Genomic DNA, 27,626 nt, shown 5'->3' on the forward strand with positions numbered 1-27,626 from the left:
TCAGTTACAATTGATCTCCAGAAGACCTTCCGGTAGTGGGGACAAGGTTTAATGGCTGGCGGCTACCCCTTCTAAGAATTTCTTTTCAGCTTGTGCTTGGGGGTTGGTTTGGTTCAAAGGTAACGTTGCTCTTTGGTGGAAAATTGTTTGGTTTAAACATCATATTCCCAGACACAATTTTATTATGTGGTTTGCTTTGACCAATACCTTGCCGACTCAAGGTTTCCTTCGGTACAGAAATATTAGTATTCCAAATTGTTCCCTCTGTTGGAATACTGTGGATGATACTAATCATCTTTTTTTCAACTGTCCTTTCGCCCTTCATATTTGGAAGGTATTCTTAAAAGATGTTGGTCTCCTTGCCTACCTTTGCATTTGTTTGAAGGAGAGTGGAGATGGGTGAAGGAGGAGTTTAAGGGCAACTCAGCTTGTGACCTTGCAGTCAAGATCCACCAATGCATATCCTCTCCTTGTTTCTCGGTTCTGGTCAATGGCAGCCCAGCTAGTTACTTTTCTTTTAAGACAAGAATCCGCCATGGGTGCCCCCTTTCCCCCTACATATTCAATTTGGCCCTTGAAGTGCTCTCTCGAAACCTCCAATGTAGAATGGATCAGCAGCTCATCCAACCCATCCCTAAATGCAAGGCTATTAAGCTCTCCCACTTGGCTTTCGCAGATGATCTCATGATTTTCCCCAAGGCTTCTTTGTCTTCTGTTGAGGCCATTATGAGTTGTCTCCAGCAGTTTGAATCTCTTTCGGGCCTCCGCATCAATCCTAGGAAATCACTTTTATTCCTAGTTTCTCGGTTTTGGTCAATGGCAGCCCAGCTAGTTACTTTTCTTTTAAGACAAGAATCCGCCATGGGTGCCCCCTTTCCCTCTACATATTCAATTTGGCCCTTGAAGTGCTCTCTCGAAACCTCCAATGTAGAATGGATGAGCAGCTCATCCAACCCATCCCTAAATGCAAGGCTATTAAGCTCTCCCACTTGGCTTTCGTAGATGATCTCATGATTTTCCCCAAGGCTTCTTTGTCTTCTGTTGAGGCCATTATGAGTTGTCTCCAGCAGTTTGAATCTCTTTCGGGCCTCCGCATCAATCCTAGGAAATCACTTTTATTCCTAGCTAGGGTTTCTGAGATTGAAAAAGTAGCTCTGGCGGAGAAATCTGGTTTTGCCATGGGTCAGCTCCCTGTGAAATATCTGGGCCTTCCCTTGATCCAAACAAGCCTCTCTACCCACCATTGCACCACAGTGCTTGACGCCATCCATAAGAGGCTCCAACTTTGGAAAGGTAAACTGCTATCTTATGTGGGTCGATTGGTCCTCATCAAATCAGTCATCCAATCCTCCTATATATATTGGTTAGGCATTTTTGGTCTTCCGCTTACAACTATCAAATCTCTTGAGTCTCTCATGGCTGCATTCCTCTGGAAAGGAAACAACTCATCCAAATTCCTTAACCCCATTAGTTGGGCTTCTGTTTGCCTTCCCAAGGAGGAGGGAGGGCTGGGCCTAAGAAGAATCAAAGATGTTAATTCACCTCGAACCCCAAAGTTTATATGGAAGCTTGTAAATAAGGAGAAAAGTATTTGGGTGGATTGGGTCTACTCTCGTCAGATGCTTCTTGGGTGTAGCGCAAGATCTTGGCTCTTCGTCCTAGAGTTATTTGTGCCATATAGTCCCATATTGATGATGGGGCATCTACCAAGCTCTGGCTAGATCACTGGCACCCCACGAGCATTCTTCTTCATCTTGTCACCCCTAGAGCCATCTATAACTCCGGTCTCTCTAAGCAGGGTTTGGTTGCAGATATCATTAGCCTTGATGATTGGGCCCCTCCAAGCTCAGATTTCTCGACGCTTACGAATATTTGGAATGCCTTGACCCTTAAAAGACCCTCTAGGAGGGGAGATCGAGTAGCCTGGTCCCCATCTTCCTCTGGTTTTTTCAACTCAAAGGCGGCTTAGGATTTCATTCGCTCCAGAGGTACCTTATCTCTATGGCGGAAACTTCTTTGCTTCAAGCATCACATTCCTAGGCATTGTTTCACAACCTGGAGGGCCTTCACTAACAGCCTTCCAACGCAGTCCTTCATCCTACACCGGCAAATGGCTTTCTCCTCCTCTTGCTGCCTCTGCTAGAATGCAGTCGAAGATATCAACCACCTATTTCTGAGTGTCCCTTCTCCTCCTCTGTATGGAAAGGAATCCTAGATAAGTGGTGGCCCAGAAGACGCAAAATTCTTCCTTGGGCAAGGGAGTGAATTTGGGTGGACATGTCGTTTGCGGGATCTTCCTTTTGCGATACTGTAGGGAAGTTAGCCTTCTGTGCCGCTATTAATCATATTTGGATGGAGTGAAATATCAAGAAATGGACCTCCAACTCTAGGACTCTTCGCTAGAATTGGGATTCCATTTCTTTCAACATTAAAGTTAAGCTGTCGGCTATGTCCATCTCTTGTAATGATACTCCAAAGAACAAGCATATTGTTGTCTCCTTGGGTCTTCCTCTGTCCTCCCTCCGGGCCTCTTCTTGAAGGCCGCCTTGTGTATTTGTGCATTTGTTTTTCCTCTCACCCTTTCTAGGGGACAGTTGTAGTCCTCTTTCTCTTTGGTAATGAATTCTTATTCACCCAAAAAAAAAAAAAACAAACAACTATCCAATATTACAACAACAACAAACTCAACCTTATCCCAACTTAATGGGGTCAGCTACATGGATCCAAACAAAACAAAGTACAGAAAACAGAGTTCTAACAAAAAAAGGTAAAGAAAAGATGGGGAAAGAGGGATGGGGAGAGAGATGAGATATGAAAAATCACAAATGAGAGATGAGAATAAATAGAAAAATGTAAGATGGGAGATGAAAGGTGAGAGATGAAAGATAGTAGGAGGAAAGAGGTACAACCTAGCTTGTCAGGAGAGTCTTAGCTAAATGGGGTCTGCTACATGGATCATTGCCCTCCAATAGGCTTTATCTGAAATCATACTTGGAACAAGACCTAAACTATGCATGTCCTTCCTCACCACTTCTATGGTTATTTTAGGCCTGCCCCTAGCTCTTTTAGCTCCTTCCATCGGAATCACATCACTCCCGATGTGTGTGTGTGCATAGTTGTCACGGCGGCATGGCAGTCCAAGGCGGTGCAGGCATGTCTAAGCGCTTAAGCGGTAAAGCGGCCGCCTAAGTGGCGCCTAAGCGGTAAAGGCGGTCTAGTGTTAGTTTCCCCTCCCCCCAAACACTCAATACATGATGGCATGATGCACCTTATATCATTAAAAATTAAATTTAAGCCACCTCAAGTCATCAAAATGAAAAATAATACATGATATATTAAAATTCAGAATAATCAAACATCATAAATTAATTAAAAATCTAAAAGAAATAACACAAAGTAAAAAATGAATAATCAGCATTCTCTTATTTATTAATCAGTTAATCACTAATCAATAATCACTAAGTCTTAGATAAAAAACTAACTATTATCATCATTTCATAAAAGACATAGTTGCAGCAGGTGTTAGTACTACAGAGAAGAAGAAGAAGCAGCAGTTCAACAAAGCAAAAAAAAAAAAACAGAGAAGCAGCTGCAGCAGGAGGCGTTACAGACTACAGAGAAGAAGAAGCTGCAGTTAAACAAAGAAAAAAAATAAAACAAAACAGAGAAGAAGAAGCAGCAGTTATGCAAAGGAAAAAAAACAGAGAAGCTGCAGCAGCATCAGCATGCGTTACAAACTACAGAGAAGAACAAGAGCAGTTAACCAAGCATTCAAGCAAAAAAAAAAAAACAGAGAAGCAGCAGCAGGTTAGTGCGTTAAAGTGAAGAAGAAGCAGAGCAGCTATCCAAGCAAAAAAGAAAAAGAGAAGCAGCAGCATGCGCTACAAACTACAGAGAAGAAGAAGAGAAGTTAACCAAGCATTCAAGCAAAAAAAAAACACCGAGAATAAGAAGCAGAAGAAGCAAAGCAGCTATCCAAGCATTCCAAGCCAAAAAAGAAAAAGAGAAGCAGCAGCAGACGATAAAAAAAAAAAAAAAAAAGAGTTGAAGAAGAAGAAGACGACTATGGAGTTGGAAGAAGGTTACCTTGCCGCAGATGGAAGAAGCTTTGCCGCCTTCATTGCCGCCTTCATCTAAGTCTAGTTGCCGGAATAGTGCCGGAATAGAGGAAGATGAAGCTTTGCCGCCTTCGTTTGCGCAGGTTTCGCAGAGAGAAAAAACTGGTCGAGGACTTTCACTTTTTTTTAACTTTTTGAGAAGTTTTAGGTTTTTAACTTTTAGCTTTTTAGGGATTTCAGTTTTGTATGATCCCATGTAGCAGCATTACACGAAATACTTTTACATCAACAAATAAAAAGCAAAGAAACAGCATAAAGGAATAATGCATGAAAAAAAAAAACCACTCTCAAGAGAGGCGGCCGACTTGACCACATGGCGCACCAAGGCGTCGCTTTAACCGCCTTGGCGACGCCTAGTTGGTCAAGGCGGACGCCTTTCGTGACTCTAATTAAGCATACCATAGCTTAGCCCTTGGATTCCCGCTTGGACGCCTAGGCGACGCCTTGACAACTATGTGTGTGTGAACATGCAATTCTATACAAGGGATAGGCTTTTAGTATTCCTCAAACAAACTGAAATGGCACTCTGGACCTTATCATCCTTGTTTCCAGAAGGAACATAAAACCCTACTCTGATGTAGATCAAAGCATGAAGAAGAGAGGAGTTAGAATTTTGTATCACAGCCTACATTACCTTGATGGGAATCCTTCTAGAAGACCCAAATTGAAGACTAAAACACTGTTCACGTCACTATTCACGTGAACGGTGTCAAAGCCAAAATTTACCTTGTTTGGGATTGATTTTTAGAAGATCTTGTGGGCCTATCCAGTGGAGGAAGATTCTATCCTAATGCTGCCATAGATTAGTTTCTATTTTCAGTTTATATTAGGTAGTTCCTAATTTATATTAGTTTCTAATTAGGTTATCTTTGCATGCTCAGAAGGCTGAATTATAATAAAGCCTTTAGTAGTTTCTAATTTCATTCAGTTTCTATTTCCATTAGTTATTATTTTCACCAGTTTCTATTTTTTAAACATTTGCTAAGTTTTACTTTCTATTTTAGTAGCCTAGCCTCGGTCTATATAGAGGCAGCTATTGTAATTGATTGAGACAGAATTAATGAATGAAGATTTGAGGCATTCTTGCACTCGATTATGGGAGTAAAACCCCTGTTCAACAGCTGGGATAGCTGTGGGTGAGAGACCCAGTGATGCAGATTCATCACCCAAATGGGCTTATTTTATTAGGAATAAGTCTAGGGTTGGGATATACATATGTTGGGCCTTTGATCCCAAGGGTTTTCTATGTAATATGCCACTTTAAAGAGCCTAAACTAGGGGTATATAGGTTGCATACGGGATTAGCACAATACTTAGTTTATTTTTATGTTTTTTTAATTGAATCGGTTCAAATTGGTTCAATTTAAGTGAGCATGTGACTTGGTTAAGTGGTCATGTGATGTAAGTTGGGCTGGATTAGGACTCTATAAGTCCAACCATGTTCTGAGTCTATTTCCTTTAGTATTCTAGTTTCCTAGTAAGTTTCAGTTACCTAATAGGTTAGGGATAGGATTAGGCCTTTCCTTTTTAGTGTCTAAATCTATTTTTGAGTCTTCTATATAAGTTTGTAAGGGAGGCCAACATTGAATACGAATTTTGATTAATAAAAACTCACCTTTATGCTTGCTGCCTTTGTTGCTGCTATTGCTCCCTTCTGTGAGTGTTGCCTTGTGGATCTCAAGGTGCTAGGGTGAGTGGACTCTCACGACTCCTTGTGTCTGTCCAGTACCGGAAGGTTCTTCTTCTTCTTCAATCGAGCTTCTTCAAGCTGCTGCTGCTGCTGCCGCCTTTGAAGGAGATCAAACTAGTAAGTAATTTTAGTTTCCTGCACACATCCTTCCCCTCTTCATCCTCTAACCTAATCCATCCTTTCCCATCGACCCAATCAGATCACTACAGCCAGCCTTCCATCCCCTTCATTAAATCCGCAACTATTCCTTCGAATTTTAGCCTGATCCCCAAGCATTCACCTTCCAACCATCAGATCTGTGCCAAACTTCCAGCAAACATCCCTCCCTCTCCCTCCTATACTCGATCCCAATTTGAGTCCCATCTGACCATCTAAACCCTAGTTTTCAGCCTAGATCCTTAAACCTAAAACCCGAAACCCTAACCCTAGTTTTTGCCCTAAATTAGTAAACCCTAATCCAATAGGCCAGCCCTTGTGTGTGACCCCATTACCCTGGCTCCTAGTGGGACTACTCCTACCTAGGACTACATTACCCAGGGCTGAGAAAGCCCATCCTCCTACCCCCTTCTTCTTCTATCTTCTCTTCTCCTCCCTTCCCTGTTTGATATACACTGTTGTGCTGTTTCTATGACTGCAATAAACTATTGTGAAGATACCCTTTGAAGACCAAATTCAATTCCCAATCATCTTCAAGGTTTGCTGCTATTGCACAACATTAATAGATCCTTATCGTGTTGATCCTGGTTGCAATCGATCTCTCACTGGTTTCTCCCTGGTTTGAGGTCGACTTTTGCATTACACTTGATAACGATTCTTTGGCTCATTGAGGGATTACCTAAGTTATAAAACACCAGAATAATAAACATAACCAACTAGACACTGAACACTCAATAGAGAAGTTGTAAACATTTCCTGCTGCTTCACACTTACAAATACATTGGCAAGATAGACACCTACATTATGGATTATCCAGGGATGAACCGAGTGTCAGCTGGCAAGCAACAACTGTCCACATTGATCAGGAAATGACAAGCTCACATTACCAGGATGTGGATGTGGGTGTGGGTGCCGGAGTCAGAGAAAGACACTGGGTGTTAGACTTATTGGACTTGGCAAATTCTAAAAGATGAGATTCCGGGGTCTTGGGAACATAGTTGTCAAGGAGTCGCCTAGGCATCCAGGCGGATTTCTAGGTGCCTAGGCGGCTGCCGCCTTATTGTAGGGTGCCTTGCATTGATTTAATTGGTATTGAACCAAGTTCTGGCACTTATTTACACTAAATATTATTTTATTTACTTAAGATATTATTCATAAATAAGCAAATACCCCCTATTTGAATCTAATAAGAATAGTTAAAAAAATAAATTTCCAAAATGATAAAAAGTCAACCCTCCAGTTCAAGAACAAAAGCTGGATTTTTGGCGGTAGGTGAAAATTTCAACTTTCTAATGCTGGGGTTTTTTCTCAAATCTAAAAATTCTATAAATCTTAAAATGGTAAAACATTCCTAAAAACTAAAAGTGCGGTAAAATATTCATTTGTTTTGATATCAAAAAAATATTTTCATTTAGAGCGATTTCAACAACATTCACGCACACCAAATAAGGTTTGACCAGAACATAACTCCTTCAATATAAATTAAATTTAAGCAATCTTGGATTTGTTGGAAAGCTGGTTTTGTGCTCTACCTAATACAAAAAGTCTCATGTAAAAATAAAATCATTTGATCAATAAATTTTCTTGGAGAACAAGAACATTTCCCTAAATCGAGAGCAAGTTAATTACCTATTGACAACATCATATTTTCTAAGCACAGTATAAACCAAATGTGAGACTAGGTATACCTAAAACTGACCAATTCCAAGAACATATAAACCAAATGTGTGTTTTGATTGTTTCACACATATAACTGATATATTAAAAAAAATAATACTGGAACGCGATTTAGGCCGCCTAGGCGCCTAAGCTCTTAGGGAGGACCTTGAACGCCTTAGATCGCCTAGTGCCTTGACAACTATGCTTGGGAATATAACGAGTTTTAAAATTTCTAAATGGGCAAAACATGGCCCATTTTGTAACCCTTTTCAAAATGGCCCAAATATCTGCCACATGGCAATAGGCTTGTAAAACGGTACGGTACCAAAAATAGGTACCCAATACCAATACCGTACCGTACTGTACCGTTTAAGAACCCTATTTTCAATACCGCAACCGTACCGCTACGGTACAGTATGAAAACGGTATATATACGGTACAGTTTTGGTACGGTATGAAAATGGTATATGTACGGTACAAAAAACGGTATAAATTTGATTCTTATAAACGGTATGAATATGAAAACAGTATATATACGGTGCAAAAACGGTATGCATACGGTACGAAAATGGTACGGTTTCAAAAACGGTACGGTTACGGTAAAACGGTATGGTTTCGGTACATACCGACGGTATGACCGTAAAAACCGTTACCGTACCGTACCGTGGTCAATACCGTTTGACCATACCGTACCGTACCGTTTTTGCAACGGTGCGGTTTGGTACGGTTTTACACGGGCGGTTTCGGTTTCGGTATACGGTTACGGTTCCAGATTGACACCCTTACATGGCAATTTAGATGGGACACAAATTTTGTGGATAGGGACATAGGGTAGACCCTTGGATCCCCTGCCTACATGTCATGTTTTGCTAGAGTTTGTCAAGCGGCAAAATAAACCTTTGACAATCTAGGGATAATGAGAAGGTGCATGGACATATATGAACAATTACAAAATACAAGGATGCACATACATGGGAGGGTAGTTGATTGAATTTGAGTCTGAATTTGACACGTGGCTAAGCAATAAGGTGTAAAACTAATCCAATAGTCAGTTGGCCAAACTTAACTATCCACACGGGGCTCCAAATGGTGGACTATTTTGGAGGCCTCCAAAATGGGACCGTGAGAATGAGTTTTTTTTTCTTCAATTATTAACTATTTTTGTATTATAAGAATTATTTAATGAGAGTTAAAGAAGATTCCAGAATAAGGGTTTTCAAATAGGACCAGTAGCTTCAGCTGTGGACCTTGGGACTAATATCACATTGGTAAACCATAAAAGACTCCCCGAGACCCAGATTAAGTGTTTTTAAACAGGGTCCATAGCTTCAGCTGTGGGCCTAGATCCATAAACCATCAATGGTAATTTAATAGGATGGAGGGAAGAGAGAAGGAGGGCAGGGCTGTCAAACAGTGGAATACAAGAGGAAAGAGGGCGAGAAGAGATAGAGTCTTGGACTACAAAAGGAAAGGGTGTGAGAAGAGATTCCTCCACCTCCTCCCTCTGGTGAAGGGGAGATTTAGCAGAAGGTGAAAAAATCCCAAATCCATCCTGTACCAATGAGCAAATCCATGTTCATACATGGACAGGCGATTTGGCCGGTGGAGACAGAATTGGCGAGGGTATGGGTAAATCTAGATAACGTAGATAGCTTCCCGATAGCCCAGCTAGTTCACTGATCCTAATCACACTAGCAGGAGTGATGAGCTTGCCAAAGGTACAACCAAGGAAAATAGCTTAGCTCTTTAAAAATTAATCTTCAATTTCCCTGACTTCTATAATCCAAATTGTTCCATATTTTTTTGTGCTTTATCCTCCTATGCTTTTATGATGTATTGTATATTTCTCATCTTAAAGGGAAACTACTTTATTTTATTCATTTTGCCCCAATGATTGACTTTCTAGGATTTCCTACTCCTATATTAAAGGTTAAAAAAGTACAGGAAACAGAAATGACAGAACTTACCCAGGAGGTTTTCCATACTCTGTCATAAGCTCTCCAAATCGATAGTAGCAAAGCTTGTACCTAATCACCACCAAAGATTGATTGCATTAGAAAGAACATGGTTCTTGATGGTTCAAGAATAGGGCAGGAGAATTAAAGAATACTCTAGATACATGAATCATAGTTATTAAAAAAAAAAAACATAGATATTAGATAAAAAATAAACAATGAGGATTCTACTACTACTACTACTACTACTACAAATAAATTGGTCATTTAGGCATTGGTCTAACTGGACGAAATTACTATATTCCCTTTTTTTTCTTCATCTTCAAGCAAATATTTTATTGTATAAGGAAGAATATCAATCACTGTAAGTATAAAAGGGTGTACCCAGTGCATGAGGCTCCTGCTACTGCAGGGTCTGGGGAAGGGCATATGTATGCTGCCTTACCCTCACTTTTTATGAAGAGGCTGTTTCCTTGTTCAAACCCGCAATCATCAGTTGCAATAGAACAACCTTAACGTTTCTATCGCTGTAGTATACTTTAATGTATCTCATTATTATTATCATCGTATTATTCAAATGAAAAATCTGACCTTTGGATACCTAGGAGAAGGTTTGGATAGACCATAGGTCAAATTTAAGACGCAAATCCAGTCATTTACTCCCATGTAATGCCATAGCTACCCGTGTGTGTCTATGCACCCCCAGGTAGTCCCTTGCACCAATGTCAAATTTCTAAAATTTTAATGATCGGTTTTACCACATTTCCAACTCTGTTAGAGCTCAAACACATGTAGCAGGGACCTTGCGGTCTACCTGTCCACAAAATTTCAGCCCAATCCGATCTACCATGTGGCAAAAATAGGCACCCGACCATGGCTTGGTTATGTGGACTGCAAGACCAGAAAATCATCTCCCATATGCAAGTAATTATATGTACCTCATTATTCTGTTTTAAATGATTTTTGGTCATCCCGAACAAATACAAAGTAATTTGACCTTAACCTTTTTCATTAAACTGTAGCAAAAGGTTTTTTTTCCCTGAGAGAATATATCTGATAGTGGTCTCCTCTTGAGATTCAAATACAAATGTCCAAGTGACTGAATTACTCTTTCAGTCGTTATTTTTTCACCATTTTTTTAAGTTTAGATTTATAACTTTAGTACCCTCTAATGAAAGTTCGTCTACCCCATTATTAGGTTTTAAAATGCATCTGGTCATTTACTGCTTATGACAAAGATCACCTAAACTTATATTATATGAAGGTAAATGGTATGGGAAATAGGTTCCACCACTCTTATATTAGGAACCCTTTCCATCATGACTGCCACTTTAGGCCATGTGGACTGTTGATTTGGCAACTTGACCTTTGGATAGATTTGAGACCCCCCCTTGACAGACTTGTAAAATTTGATGGCCTATCTCAGACATAAGGTTCGCCATGCATAGGCATTTCCCCTTTATTTTTCAAAGGTCTCAGTTGAGAACAAGTTGAACTCACTTCCATGCAGAAGGGAACATTAGAATGGTTTGAAAGTGACCATTGAATAAATAATGATGTGACAACTAATGGGATGGGTTTCGAGTATGTCATACTGGAAGCCAGCTCCCCAAAATAATAAATGCTTTGAGAATGAAATGGAAAATAATAATATAAACATATAGACATTATCTCTTGTATCAACAGGGAATTCATGGTATGGGCACTCATTTTGAAATGTCCAAATCATCCATAAACTTCTACTTTGTCAAGTATATACTTTCAAAAGAAAAACAAAATTTGTGGTCTTCTAGGTAAATTTTCGTTGAGCACTAATATGTTTACAAATCATAGTTGTCAAGGCGGTGCCTAGGTGTCCTGGGTCTAAGGCAATAGCACGCCTTGTTAACACTTAACAAGTTTACGTTGATATATGTTTATTATGCTTATATTATATCCTATGCATTGTTTATTATATGTTGGTTTTCTCATAGTAAGTCATTACAAACATAATTATATCATATTGCATTGATATGGCTTCTATGTTGCATATAAGCATAATTATATAAAATTACCATTGTTATATAACATATTGACGGCCTAGGTGGCTTCCAATGCCTTGAGTTGCCTAGTCACTGTAACTATTATGCTACAAATGGGATTATCAATTACTATGAATTGGCCAAATTACCCCAAACCTGCAACATAAGTGCTAAAGTTCGAGCAAAACTCTATAATTATGATACTATTTACATCATATATCTATAATACAAATTGAGTTTACATGTGGTTGATCCTAGGATATGAAATATAATAATTAATGTTGAATCTATTTTATGCATAAATTCTTTTATATAATATGGGGAGGGTTTTCATGCACTGCCACATTGGGCAGGTCAGATGACGATGCGTCAAAAGGGGAGGGGGGGTTGGTCAATTTGAACCCCTTCTTGTCCAATGGCAAAGGTCAGTGCTTGACCGTGAATGGTGCACAGCCGTGCATGAAACCTTTTGCCAAAAGATAACTCAAAATTTCTTTTCATAAGACAGCTTATCTTTCCCATTCAGGGTGCTCATACCTACTTACCTGATTGCATGATAAACTCAACCCCAATTAATTAGTAGGGTTTAGGAGATTTTGTACTTGTTTAATAACATAGTTATCAAGGCGTCGCCTTGGCGGGCTCCTTGGTCGCCTTGGACGCCTTGCCGCCATGGTGGTGTCGCCTTGATTTTTTACCCTCTAAAACGCCATGGTCGCCTTCCCGCATTGATAACTATGTTTAATAATAAGATCAGGTCTGTACTAAGTTTGTAATGCCTATTTATAGGTATAAGATTTCGTATATTTTTTCGTCCAATGGGAAATAGGTTTCTTACCTCCCAAAGAATTTTTGTTTCTAACAACCTATGAATAATTATATGCCAAGCACATACCAAATCTAGTATTTGCAAATATTGAAAGATTATTTTGAAAAGAGAAACAGTGACTTTGTCACACTACCACTATATACATAGTTTTTTTCCCCCTTTTCCCCTACTAATATAGATAGTTTTGCTCCCCTGGTAATACTATGATCATAGTTGTTAATAATGAATCTAATAATAGAATCTCAGTTCTCAATGAGGTCTAATTGAATTTAATTAGGAGTCGCATTGTGAAAGGATTAATAAGGATTCTCCAAAATAGGGAAAATACAGAATAATCTAAAATAAAGAAGGAAGTTACTAGCCATCTAAATTAATGCATCAGAACTAACTCAAAATCAAGTACTGACAATTTGGAAGCTAATCCATCTATACCAACACTATTTGAAATTCTCATTGATTTGTAAACAAGTAAAACTCCAGAATCCTTAAGTTTTGCTCATAGGAAACCAAAGAACCAAAAAGGGTTTCCAGATCCCTTAGAGAATGGTCAGATGAGTTCAAGAAGGGTGAAGGAAGCTAAAAAGAAGACATTCTGCAACTGAGTTTGACATGTCTCAAATGAATCAACTCAATGAGGGGCTTCATTGTAATCTGTAAGAATCGTAAGAATCAACTGAATCAGACCAATTCAAAGACTGATACAGGTTCAAAGGTTTCTTCTAAACGAGTCAGCCGGGGCGAGGGGTCTGAATTACCGGGGCACTGATTCACTTTGAATCATAGGATTCATTGTCTGAATCAGTGGGACTTAACTGCAAAGAATACCAAGTACCTTTTTCCTCTCTCTTTTTTTTGGTTGAATAACAATGAGAATTATCAAGAGAAGAAGTAAGACTATGCTCACCATACCAAAACATAAGGGAGCAGACCACCTTTCATTACTAAAAAGAGAAAATTCTTCTAAGCCAAAAACTTACATGAGACAGTTGAGCATCTTGGGTGCTGCACCTTTGTCAACACGGTACTCGCCATTAACAAGGTAATCAGGTTCTTTAATGACAGGAAAAACTCCACCTCCAATCCGCACCATCCATAAGAATCTGATGAAACAAAAAAGGCATCAATGACAGAGGAGAATGGATTAATGACAAACAATAAGAAGGGGCTACGTCATCTTCCAAGAATTTTTCACCACTTTAAACACAATACTTGAAATTCTTAAAAAATTAAGGTGAAATACAGAAATTATAGCGTAGTTGAAATAATAATCAATACTAATTTCTGTGACAAGGAACGGAACACCCTAATTCTATGAGATGTAGGGCCAGGAAATAAATAGATCCTCAATAAAAGAAGGTCGAACAAGATAATTATATTAAGAAGAGATTCAAATGCCAGGTGGAGTTAAGACTTGAGACAGAAATTAGAAAATGAGTAAATTCTAGAGAGAAAAATATAGGGTTGAGAAAAGAGAATAGGGCTTCCTTGTTTGCGAAAGTAGTTTTTCCTGCATTCCCTGCATTCACATGAGCAGATAGACGCAAATCCAGCTCCTCCCTCCGTTGGAGGTCTGAAATCAGCGGCTTGTCAAACTGCCGGTCTGTGTCCTCTGTTTGAGAAGACGGACCCTTATCCACTGGGGCCAGGTCAGCCACAGCTTTGGATGAAGAGGCGCCCCTCAGGCCCTGCGCAATAAAAGCTGCGAACAGTTCGTTGGAATTGCAGGGGGGAGAGGGGGACCTTGGCAGTGGAGGTGCTCCCCAGACGTTTTCGGAGCAGATTGGAGAGATTCCTTCATCGAAGGGGTTGAACACCCAGTTCTCAAAGAGGGCCCCCTGGGCATCCGAATCGTCTGGCGCGGGTGAATAATTACAAGCAAAACTACACAAATCAACCCCAGGCCAAACCAAATTTGAAGCGTAAAAAAAAATGAGTTCCACACCATGGGGACAGGGCAAGAGAGATCTTCTCAAAGCCTTGGAGTGATAGGGGGATCGTGATCCTCTGCTGCCGGGCAGCAGTGTGGCCGGCGTGCAGTCTCACACAGGCAGGGGCGAAATGACCACCCCACCCACTGCCAGAGCACCCTGCCCAGGTGGGGTCCACGCCCTGCCTGTGTGAGGCCGCATGGCTGCCCGGCAGCAGAAGATCCAAATTGGTAGTTGGGTTGGAGATAATTTTCACAAGAGAGGAGCCAAGCCTTCAACAGATCATTTAATCGGCCAGCAAAAGAATGAGTATGAATTAATGAAATTCAATAAAACAATGCCAACAACAAAATGAAAATACAAAAGTGATACAACAATTAAATAAAACTTGAAAATTAAAGAATCAGAAACCAAAGGTCAAGAACTTAAAAAAAAGAATCAATGAGGTTTCACCAAACAAAGCTAACCAGCTAGTAATTCAACTCAGATAAATAAAACAGTTAATATATGTATGAAACACCTGAGTTTAAAATATAACCTATAGACAGACTAAGCACTAACAGAGCAATGTTAGCAGTAATAGCACGAAGCAATAGCCAAACAGCAGCAAGAACTAATAAAAAAACCCTGGCCACACCATATACCCACCGGCTTCAAATATTGATTTTCATAAATGTAAACTGTTTTACAATTCCCATGGCCTGGTATACTCAAACTCAATTTGTTAATCTGTTCACAATTGAAAATAGACTTAAACCGTTTAACTGATCAAACCTACTTAAACTTAAGGTAAAAAAACTTAACACCAAATGAATAAATCCTAATTCTTAAAGGGGTAAAAATAAAACAATTTAGGATAGAACTCCTAGTAGGAAACAGACTCGAGACAGTAAAACCAATTACAATATGTGACAACTAATAAGAAACACAGATTTACTAAAACTAGTAAACAATCTTACTTACTGTTAATATGAATCTCATACAGTCATACTTACTATAAAGATTAAATCACAGTCAACTAGAAATCATAGTTGTCACGATGCCTTGACAACTAGAAGCAGCTAGAAACAAAACAATAATAAAGATGCACCTGAATCACTAACGAGATAACAAAAAGTGGAAGTAGCCACTGAGAATATCATATCAGTTAGCAAATGGTATTCTTTGACTGTAAATCTGTAGCTGCATTCCAATTGTCAAAATAATTTCAATGCTTACTTGTTAATATCATCTGAAGAGTAGCCAGTAACACCTCCGAATACTACTAATACATAATCCACGTCTAGGGATCTCATTATCTCATAAGCCTCGTCTTCATAAGATGACATTGCCCGTCCTACAGTAGCAATGTGTGTATTATTCCATGTGTTGTTGTCAACAATAACTGTTCTGTTTCCCATGGCAGTGATCTGATACCCATAATCCCACCAGGACATCACTTTGGCATCTGGAGGAGTATTCTGGCGGAGCCAAAAGTATGCCTCACGGTAATCATCAAAAATAACTCTTCCACCATGGGCACCTCTTGCAGCCAAGACAATTGATGGAGAAGAGTATGCCTCTGATGTGACCCAGGTGCAATGGATTGCATATCTGCTGAGCAAATAAAACGCTCCTACAAGTAGAGCAATAGCACCATTTTTTTGGAAAGGCAATGACTGATCAAGTGAAGCCTGTTCATTCAAGAAATGTGAGACACAGTCTTATCCCAGAAATTTCAGTAGAACTATACAAATGACAGAATGACAGGATTTATTTATAATTTCTGTAAATTCAAGATGATCAGACAAGACACCAGACAAAAACGTAAACAAGTTCCATTTGTAATTAATCACAATGCCAGAACAAAATTCAAGCAGATGGTGTTATGCATGCAACCTTGAAGTTTTGGGTTTGAATACAGCTTGCGATTATACGGAAAATTATATAGCAATATTTCTCAGCAAACATGTATATTTCTAAGGTAGAGGGTTACAAAAAGAAATCTCTCTAAAATAAGAATAACTTAACTATGAATCCAAGCAACTAAGCAATTTTTTAATACTAAACTAATTTTCTCATCATTTGCTACACCCTCTCATCAACATTTAGCAGGTCCTTTATCCCTAACAGCAAGCAGAGGTAGTCAACAGGAAGGTCCCTCTTGTCATCTCCCCTTAACATAGAAGTTGAAGCATTACCTGAACTCATGCAAAGAATGTAATAGGGCATTGTAGTAAAAGGCTTGTCTATGGAAGTTTCAGACCACCTATCAAATGTGTATATTTATAGACGACGATCTTGTAAGTTGTATGGTGTTTGGTTTATCTCTCTCCTCTCCCCTCTCCCCTCTTCTCTTTCTTTGGTAATGATTTTTTTATTCATTCCCCAGAAAAAAACTTTATAGCAGTTAAGATATCTTAGGAGCATCCTATTTGATTCAGGGCAGTGTGTATGTTAGCCGTTAAGATCTCCTCATTTCTTGCCAAAAAAACTTAGCATAACAGAAGTGGACGAAGTACTGATGTAAGAAAGGCAGGGGAAAACCTCATCCTCTGATTAGCAGATCCAAATAAAATAAAGGATTGGGTAATGGCTATAACAGAGGGGAGCAATTACATAACACAAGCAAGGAGCATGTATAGAAGTCAAGGGTTAAACCAATTAGGATTTTAACTTAAGAATTCGAGACTGAAATAAAAGAGCATCATAAATAGATGTCAAAGGGGTGAAATCAATTAGGGTTACAGGATTAGAAAAGATGGAAGGAAAATAGTGATGTTTGACACTGTTGTCAAAGCCTTGGAAGCCTTGGAAGCCTAGTTTACATAGGTAGTCACCCTGGTGAAGCTTAAGTATCTCTGACACCAAAGTGCTTGGCATGCCAAATTTGGCTGGTGATCCCAGCCACTTCCCCGATATGTTGATTGATACATGGCAATCTTATCACTCAAACAATAACCTTGTTCTAATGATTCGTCTCAAGTTTTTAACATATTTGATAATTGATATGGTGTAACACATGTCTACAGAACACACATTTGATGAACAAAGAAAATCTTGTGAAAGAACATCTAACATACTTTTTCATTTATGCATGACAAATAGAAAATAATAGTGTAAGACACACGTACATCAGAATAAATGAAATGCCACAGGAGCATAAGAAATTCTCTAGGGCTAGGTGGTTGTCTGGCGAAGATGACATCTTAAGGGTGCCTATTTGCTCACCTGGTTAGCCTTGCCAAGATGAGTATCACCTAAGCATGGCCATGGCCGCTTGAGTGGGCTTCAGAGAAAAAATGAAGTTCAAGACAGTGAAGGGGAAAAATTCATGAAAATAAGCATGAGGATATCAAAACTCAAACAAGCATCAGAAGATTGCTCATAGCAAGGGAAAAATCAAACAGCCAGGACAGAATAATCTTTTTCCCAATGTTACAGGATGAAGTTAAGCCACAGTTATCCTCCTTGAGAGAACTCAAGAATTTTTCCAATGAAGCCGATTGACAAGGGTTAATGGGCTAGATTAGCAGAAGGAATTGAAGAAATCTAAAATCCTAAAGGTCTATTTGCAATTGTCTACTTTTTATTAATAGGGTAAGACAAATTTGAATGGCCAGCTTTGATGAGCTGCATCTTATCTCTTGTGGAATGATAATGTGGTAATTCTGACCATTGGGTAGATAGTATATGGTTTGGATTAGGCACGTGCATGGTATTTAGTATCAAGATTCAAGACATATCAGACTGATGTGTACTCGATGTGATACCCCACAAAAACGGTACAGGAAAAAAAAATCCAGCATATTGCCCCATCTCAACCTGTATCGGTCAAAACGACCCAAGGTGGGTCAATACGACCCAATACAGTTAATGTAGTCCTGGGTTTAACTAGTCAAACTAGGAGCCAAATAACTAGGATCTGATCTGAACAGTAAATCGGATAGATCAAAATTCTAGGGTTTGAAGGTAGGGTTAGGTCAAGTTGATGTTGGGGAGTCTTCAAGTGAAGGTTACGTTAAGTTTTGATGGATGGAAGTAGGTTGGAATGAATCGGCAGCAAAGTTAGGGTTAGGGTTATGGTTTGGACCGTGAGAGGATTAGAAGAAAAATGGTCGGGGTTGGGATGATTTAAACTCACTGTTGTTGCAGAATTTTCTAGGCAGCAGCTTGTTTGATTGTAGATCTTGAATAAAAACCAGAACTTGAATGAGAACTTCAAAAGAACCACCTGGGCTTTGCACCGCAAGGTGTCAATCAGCGATACCTTCAAACGAACCACCCGCAAGGTGTTGATCCGAACCACCCGGGCTTCCCACCGCAAGGTGTTGATCGGATCAAACATTGAACCCATCAGACTTGATCAAACACAAGACAAAAATCTTCAATGGAGAAGAAGAGCAGCAAAAAGTTTTTCATTAATATCAAAATTCATGTTCAATACTTACACCCCTTACAACCTTATATAACAGACTCCAAAATAGACTCCTAAACTAAAAAGGAAAGGCCTAACTCAATCCTTAACCTATTAGGTAACCTACTAACCTAAACTGAAATAGACTCAAAACAGAGTCCTAATCCAGCCCAACTAAACACTTAAAAGAAAAACTATTAAAATCACTTAAATTGAACCACTGATTGAACCGGTTTAATTTAAGAACAAAAACACCAAAATAAAACTAAGTATGGAACTAAAACAGCTAATCTCGTATGCAACCTTATTACCCATATTTTAGGCTCATAAAAGTGGCCTATTACATAGAAAATCTATGGGATCAAAGGCCCAACATGTATATAACCCAACCCTAGACTTATTCCTAAGCAAAGAAGCCCAGTTTGGTGATAAAGCTGCATCAATAGTCAAGACAGCTGATACGATAAAACTTCAACATACACACACAAAAAACGTTAGAAAGGAAAAACCAAGACAGCAGAAAGAGTCTTTGAATCTCATATTTACTTAGATCTCAGCTTGGAAAACCAATCACAGTTGAAAAATGACTCTAATAGAAGGATCAAATCTTAGTTACTGGGATCAAACTGCGAGAAATCTGGGGTTAAAGAGGCATTGAGCAACTTGACGTAAGTTTCCAAATCCATCGATTTTTTTTTTCTGCAGAAATCATGGTTTTTTATTTTTTGTTAAGGATCAGATCATAGGCCAAAAAATGACCCATATGCAAGCATCAAATGCGTAATTTTGCATGGATTTGTGCAATAATTTTCTAATTTTTCCCCAAAACCAAGAATGGTTTTTTTTCTACGAAATTTTGATTTTTCTGTGATATATGCATTGTTATTGTGCAGATTAATTCACCCACCCCCGATTATATCTCTCTACCCCCGCTGATCTCTATAACCCGATAATTTCTTTCTTCCCCCTACTCTCGACTATTTCTACTATCTCTGATTTTCACTACCCCATATCTTCGATTTCCTCTTCTCCAAACCCACAATTTATCTCCACAACCTAGCGACCTCGAGAATGTTGAAGTTCTCCAGCCCTAACGAAGGCTCTGATTGATTACACCTCCCATCCCGCTCACGCTCTCACTGTGCTGCTATTCTTGCTGTCGGTGGAATTTTATTTTATTTTTTATTACATATTTTTTCTTAAGTTCAATTGGAGAAGCACACAGTTTGGGTAATTCTCTCTATCTCTCTCAGTTTTTGCACAAATACTAACCTTGCCTTTGTAAATCTCTTACCTGAGGACAAAAAAAGTTGTCCCTATCTGTAATTTGTGAAAATTTTACACAAACTCTCACCACTCTCAACCCTCATACGGTCAAACCCCTCTGGAATTGTAGCAAGTTTATTATTTTATAGTTTGATTTGTATACAGTCTCTGTTTTATTGCGGTTGGGTCTTTTTGGAGTTTGCCTTTCTTTTTGCAAAGTAAAATAAAACTCTATGCTTGTAGTGCATCATCTCTACTTGCTTAAATTTTATTACAGTATTTTACCTCTGTATTGCATTACCCTTGCATTGCATTATCTCTACTTGCTTAATTTTCTAATACAGTATCATACCTCTGTATTGCATTACCTCTTCTTGTTCTAATTTATTAAGTAACCTCTTAACACACTTTTATATTACATCTATATATTCTATAGTATTCACCCTATATCGGTGCGTCAGGTAGGCAGCTGGCACTATACTATACCCAGCCAATCCCTTGCATGGATCCTATTATTTTGTGTTGATTATTTTTATATTTTGTCTTGATTATCCCTTACCTTTCCGTTTACCATGTCCTTTAATACTAATCTTGTTTGTAAGCGTAAGATTGGATTTGCATCCTGGAACATCAGATCTTTGATGGGTAAGAGTTTGGAGCTGATGATGTTATGAGAAGAAGAAGGGTCAAAAAGCCAAGGCACTAGATGACTTCAAACTATGGTACTTGGGAAACAAAAGCGGGAGAGGTAGAGTGGGCATAGTTGTGGACAAAAACCTCAAGAACAAAGTTGTGGACGTTAAAAGATTTGGGGATAGGTTCCTATCTATCAAGCTGGTGCTAGACAACGAGGTTATAGATATAGTTAGCGCGTACGCGCCCCAGGCAGGATTAGATGAGAGTGTTAAATTACAATTCTGGAAACACATGGATGGTTTAGTGCAAGCTTTTGGTCAAGGAGAGAAAATTATTATTGGAGGGAACCTTAACAAGGACATGTGGGCAGAGATAGTAGAGGCTATGATGAGGTTCACAGAGGATATGTAGTTGGGGAGAGGAATGAAGAGGGGATCTCAGTGCTAGACTTTGCGATAGAGTTTGATCTATGCATTGCAAATACCTCTTTTAAAAAGAAAGATGAACCTTTAATTACCTACAAGAGTGGGCAACATGCAAGCCAAATAGATCTCTTCCTTACTAGAAGGTCTGACAGACTATTATGTAAGGATTGTAAGGTTATACCAGGAGAGAGCTTAACCACCCAACATAGACTGATGGTCTTGGATATGTACCTCGATACGAGGCAACGTAAGAAGGTGGAACAAGTTTGCCCTAAGATAAGATGGGGGCGACTACAAGGAGCTCTCCTAGAGTCATTTACCGATAAAGTGACTTTACAAGGAAGGTGGGATTTTGAGAGCGCTACCAACGAGCTGTGGATTGAGATGATAAATTGTATTAAGAAGGTTACTAAGGAAGTCCTAGGGGTTTCCAAGGGTTCAGGTCTGAGTTTTGGAGAGACTTGGTGGTGGGATGACGAAGTCCAAGCAGCCATTAAGACTAAGAAAGTTTGTTTTAAGACCTGGCGAAGGACTAACAAGGCAAAGGATAAAATGAGATATTATACATCCAGAAAAGAAGCTCGGAAGATTGTGGGGAAAGCAAGAGCGAAGAAATATGATGACTTTTATGAAAAACTTAATACAAAGGAAAGGAAAAATGCGATCTATCGAATAGCTAAAATAAGAGAAAGGAAGAGCAGAGATTTGGACCATATTAGATGCATTAGAGCAAGGATGGTAGAGTACTAATACGGAACGCAAACATTTTGGAGAGATGAGGTGAATATTTTTACAATCTACTAAATGGAGATACCTTGACTGATGGGATGGATTCGGAAGTGGAGAGGAATAGTTTTGAAGCCAACACACGTCATGGACTTCTACAACAAGTTGGTGAGGCCGAAGTTAAAGAGGCCCTAAAAAAGATGAAGGTAGGCAAAACCCCGGGATCGGATGAGATCCCAATTGAAGTATGGAAGAGCTTAGGAGTACGGGGGTGTCTTGGCTAACCAAGCTATTTAACAAGATTTTGAGTACAAAGAAAATGCCAGATGATTGGAGGAGAAGTACTGTAGTTCTAATTTATAAGAACAAAAGTGATATCCAGAACTGCAATAACTATAAAGGCATTAAACTAAAGAGTCATACCATGAAATTCTGGGAGAAAATCATTGAAGCCCACTTAAGAAGAGAAACAAATATATCAGAGAATCAATTTGGTTTTATGCCAGGGAGATCCACAACAGAAGCTATTTACCTTCTAAAGAGGCTTATGGAAATTTTTAGAGCTTACAAAAGGAACCTCTATATGGTCTTCATCGACCTAGAAAAGGCCTATGATAGAGTTCCTAGAGAACTCATTTGGCATGTCCTAGGGAAGAGAAGGAGCTCAAGTAACTATGTGGATATAATTAAGGACATGTATGAGGGTGTGGTGACAAATGTCAGAACTACAGAGGGCCAAAGTAGTGAATTCCAAATTACAATTGGGTTACATCAAGGATCAGTTCTAAGCCCTTATCTGTTTGCACTCATTATGGATGATTTAACCAGGCATATCCAAGATGAGGTCCCTCGGTGTATGCTTTTCGCTGATAATATTGTTTTGATAGACAAAACAGTGGAAGGGATTAACGCGAAGCTAGAGTTATGGAGATCATGCTTGGAATCAAGAGGTTTTAAGTCAAGCAGAATAAAGACAGAATATATGATGTGTAACTTCAGCCAAACCAGGAGAGGTGATGAAGTGGTGACACTTGAGGAGCAAGAGATACCACCAAGTGAATACTTTAGATACCTGGGGTCAACCATTAACAAAGAGGGTGATATGGAGGATGATGTTTCCCATAGAATTAAAGTGGGATGGATGAAGTGGAGAGGTGCATCAAGAGTTTTATGTGACAAACGCATGCCTATTAAGCTTAAGGGAAAATTCTACAGGGCAATAATAAGACTAGCGATGATATATGAGGTAGAATGTTGGCTGTTAAGACGAGTAATATAGATAAGATGAGTGTAGGGGAGATGAGGATGTTGAGGAGGATGTGTGGCAAGACCAAGAGAGATAAAATAAGGAATGATTGTATTAGAACCAAATTGGGAGTTGCACCAATACAGGACAAGTTCCGTGAGAGCCGCTTGAGGTGCTATGATCATGTCCACTGGAGACCCATGGATGCATCGGTAAGGAGGAGTGATCAGATTTAGTTTGAAGGAGCTAAAAGAGGTAGGGGCAGGCTAAAATGACTATTGAAGAAGTAGTAAGAAAGGATATACATGTGGTAGGGCTCGATCCTAGTATGACCACGCCGACTCCTTTTTACCTTTTTTCTTTTTTTTTTTTCTGTTTTTTACTCCCTTCTACTTCTCTTATTTCTATTACTGTCACGGCCTCTTCGGATCCATGTAGCCGACCCAATTTAGTTGGGATAAGGTTATGGTTGTTGTTGTTGTTGTATTAATTATATGTTAATGAGGAAGATGAGATCTATGATCCATTCGAATTTTAAGTTTTTTTTTCTTTTTTTGTATTTTAATTTTTTTCCTTTTTTTGGGGGGGGAGGGGAAATGAAAAAAAAAGAAGCGGAAATATGTGGAATTATAAGAAAATGGGTTGAAATTTTAATGAAAACTGTGTGGAGGATGAGATGTATGGCTTTGGATGAAATGCACCGAATTTTAAAAAATTTAATATTTTTTTTAATTATGGAAACTTAGAAAATTATATATATTGTAAATTTCGGTTTTTTGGATTTCAAGGAATTCATACATTTTTTAAAATAGGTTTAATTTTGGTTCTTGCATGAAATTTAATTTTCAATCGCTCACAATTTGTCTAATTTTTATATTGTATCGAAAAATTATAAAAAGTTGCATACTTATTAGGGTTTCTTTGACAAGCATGCAACCAAGAAATAAGCTTATTGCCCAGACAAAAGGCATCAACTGCCAAGAAATGAAAGAGGGGGGGGGGGGGGGAAGACACTCTAAAATGAAAGCTCTTAAACCATAAGGATATTAGCAAGAACATTAAAATTAAGTGGACAGAGATAATAAGGAACTTGAACAATACTACTGAAGTTCTGACAGTAGATAGCTTTCATTAGGACAACTTAAGAATAAGTAGACGGCATAAATAAAGAAAGACATGTGTGAAGAAATAACTCCAAGTAATAGATATGCAAGTCGGCACCTTAGAAGAAGCCTTCGAACTAGTGGTTCCTTTGGCAGAAGCACCATGCGGAACCTTACTCTTTGTCCGTATCAAAGAAGTCAAATTCTTGATTGTGGCAGATACTGCAATAGCACTGATAAGACATACTGCAGGTGTGGCAACAAGAATAAGCCGAACCATTACACCAGCAAAATACATGCTTGTGAGGCCATACATTACTACAAATATTGTAGCATCGGACAAGCGCTTGAAACAGAAGTACAGGCCCGCAGGAAAAAGGAAAAGAAGGATATGGAAGTCAAACATGAAAGATGACCACGCTGTTGGCTGATGCTCGGAGACGGATGCAATAATTGGAATGTGATCCTTTGCATATGTTGGATCAAGTAGAGAGTAAAAACGGCCAGTCCATGGAGAGATATACCCAGATGCCATGCCAACTCCAAGAGCAAGAGAACCCACTCCTACTGCACAAGTCACAGTAATTCTTAAGAAGGCTTGGAACAATTGCTTATCACTTAGCAGGTGCTTAACCCAATCTAAGAAGTAAAACACCTGCAAAAAAAAATCATTGATTAGATTTCATCATTAATTAGATCTCATGTCAATATTAAATGCTTGACTCAGCTATCAAAGGATGATCAAGATGCCAAATTGCCAACTATAATTTTTCAACAAAAACAGTACCCATTCTGCTATTCATCTTTACAGGAAGACACCAGACTATAGTTAATAACAGTACAACCTGAGCTGGATGTATGTAACTTATGAAGCCTTTGCATGGACAGTAGTGCCCACGATGCTTGAACCCATAAGCAAGGCTGGCTGACAAGGTATTGTACATTAAATAGAAAAGAACTGAAACATTTACATCCCATCTATTAACTATCTCTGAATGATCCACCATTTTTCAATAACCAAAGAATGTGATCAATTATGTCGATAGAATTACCAAATTGGGTCAAAGAACTTTGAAGAACAGAGAAGAGTTAAATGGAAGCAGCAACAGTGATGAGTTAAATGGAAGCTAAATCCCACTTCCATGCATGTCAGCAAACCCCCAAGTGGATGTGATGCATCAGCAATGGCTTGGCTGGACATGTATGAGCCACTTTGGCAGTCCAGCCAAAGAACCTATCCAGGGGTGCATTATTCAAGTCCAAAAGAGGCTATCTGTTTGGGCAGGGTTAGTTTAGTCATTAGGAAATATTTTGAGGGTTCTAATTGTAAATTTAAGATGTATTTATTTGGGTTCCATTAGCGGTTGATAGATTCAGAAGAGTTTTGAGTAGTAGTCTGTTAGTCCAAGTAATAGTATGTCTAGATTTGGCAATTGAGAGTCCTTATAGGATCCGAAAAGTTACTCTATAAAAATTCGCTATGATACCCCCATCAAGCGATCAAGTTAAATTATTGAATGAAATTTTATTGATTTTATATCCTTGTTGCTTGAAAGATGATAGACCTGGCCAACTGGTTTTTCTCTCTCCTTCCGGGCTAATGTAAGATCTGAATTATTCCTCCCAGGCGTGATCCTTTCTTCTTCTTCTTATTCTGACACTAGGTGTATCCCCTGTTTTGGTTCAAGTTTCAGTTGGCTTGATTTGAACATATCTTCCTCATTCTAGTTCTGATTCTTCCCAGATTTGATATTTAAGATTCTGTTGGCAATATCTATTGAATTCTGAGGTTGCTTTCCAGATTTCTAAACCTTGAATTATAGAACTTGATTCTGTACTCTGTGTCGACCCCATTTAGTTGGGACAAGGCTATGCTGCTGCTGCTGATGATGATGATGATTCTATACCCTGTTTAGGGTTTTTTCACACAGCAGACCCATTGTACCATTTGTATCCTTATTAAAATACTATTTTCTGGTTCAGATTTTCTTTTTTTGGGGTGCAAGCTCTGGTTCAGATTGAGCCTATAGATCTGTGATATACCTTCCCTACAGTTTTACCTATTAGTCAATCTGGATCAGATTTTGGCATCTTTACAGTAGCAATTTAGCCTTTCTTACACCCTGTTCACTGTACTGTCCAATTCCTCTTTTAACTTCTGAAATTTCCAAACTATTTACTTTTAAATACACCGCTTGGTTAGTGTTTGGTAAGTTTGAGATTAATCCATTTTTCTGAAACCTCATTAAAATTCAGGATTTTGTCAAACTTCTCAATTTTCTTCATTCTTTTAAATCTGATCCTGGTCCGTTAAGTGTGGTTCCAGCATTCAAGTTGCTCCTAGATTCTTTGTAGAACCCTGAACCACATCGTGATGTCTGGACAAACACACTAGCTTTTTCTGTCCACAGAACCATGGGTGCAGATGATTACTGATATCAATATATCTTCGTTACTTTTCTAATGCTTATGTACAAACAGGCTGTAATCAAATCATTGTCAATATGAGATGCCCATTATTAAGTAAATATAACTTTTTACAAGCAATCTCTTAAGTAAAACCACCATAATGCCTTTCGTGTTATAAATAAAAATCAAACATGTAATAAATGAATGAAAAAATACAAAGAACATACAAGATGTAAAAACGAATTGCCCACTGCCTAGGCTATCAAAAAAAGTAATATTGATTAAATATCTATCAGTAACAGCCAACTAGATTAGGAATCGACCAGGCCTTGCTACTGACCACAGCAGCACCAATGAAGCCGCAGCAACTTTTCAGAAGAAACTAAAGTCTTTAATTGCTGAAATCAAAAGGAGGCTGTATTCCCTTACATACATTTATTATATTGAGTAAAGCCTGAATCATGATTGAATTGAGAGTGGTAAAGTCAATCCTATTCAAAAAAGAAAACAAAAGAAAAATAAATAAACCAAACTGACTCTTAAATTTTCCAATCAACGAGCCAAGAAAGAGTGCTAATCTGATCAAACAACTTAAAATAATTGTAACAGAATCACAATGACAACCAGTATTCAAGCAACTTAAGAGTGCAAGAAGAAGAAGAAGAAGAAGAAGAAGAAAAGAAGAAAAGAGCAGACTGGTAGGAAGAGAAGTTAATTTAACCGGCCAACAGAGTATATATATAATAATTAAAGTTTGACAACTGCTTATGTGTCTTTACACATAAGCCCCTGAAATAAAAAATAACATAAAAAAACATACCCACTTGCGGATTTACTTCTTAATGACAATAAAGAAAACAGAACCCAAAACAGGACAGGACTTATAAGTTCCTAATCCAGTGTGATTAAAACAACAAATAACAATTAAGTAAAATAGGACCCAAAACAGACCCCACAACAGACTGACAAAGATTCCCAGAGAGACTAGGAAATAGGAATTCTGGAAAATCTGGAAAAATCCAGAACCGCAAGCTTCAGGAATAGTCAGAATCTGGCAGCAGGC

General features: G+C 38.7%; 1 protein-coding gene across 1 annotated transcript in view; it reads right to left on the reverse strand.

Moving 5' to 3' along the window:
* LOC122664672 (dolichyl-diphosphooligosaccharide--protein glycosyltransferase subunit STT3B) overlaps positions 1–27,626 on the reverse strand; it is a 36,368-nt gene that overhangs the window by 4,690 nt on the left and 4,052 nt on the right. Inside the window, exons 2-5 of the mRNA XM_043860606.1 lie at positions 24,273–24,809; positions 15,575–16,029; positions 13,406–13,528; positions 9,591–9,650 (exon numbers count right to left, since the gene is read on the reverse strand). Of these exons, the coding sequence (XP_043716541.1) occupies positions 9,591–9,650; positions 13,406–13,528; positions 15,575–16,029; positions 24,273–24,809 (1,175 nt within the window). The remainder of the gene's footprint in view (positions 1–9,590; positions 9,651–13,405; positions 13,529–15,574; positions 16,030–24,272; positions 24,810–27,626) is intronic.

Source organism: Telopea speciosissima, chromosome 6, assembly GCF_018873765.1.
Source record: "Telopea speciosissima isolate NSW1024214 ecotype Mountain lineage chromosome 6, Tspe_v1, whole genome shotgun sequence".
In the NCBI taxonomy this organism is placed as follows: Eukaryota; Viridiplantae; Streptophyta; class Magnoliopsida; order Proteales; family Proteaceae; genus Telopea; species Telopea speciosissima.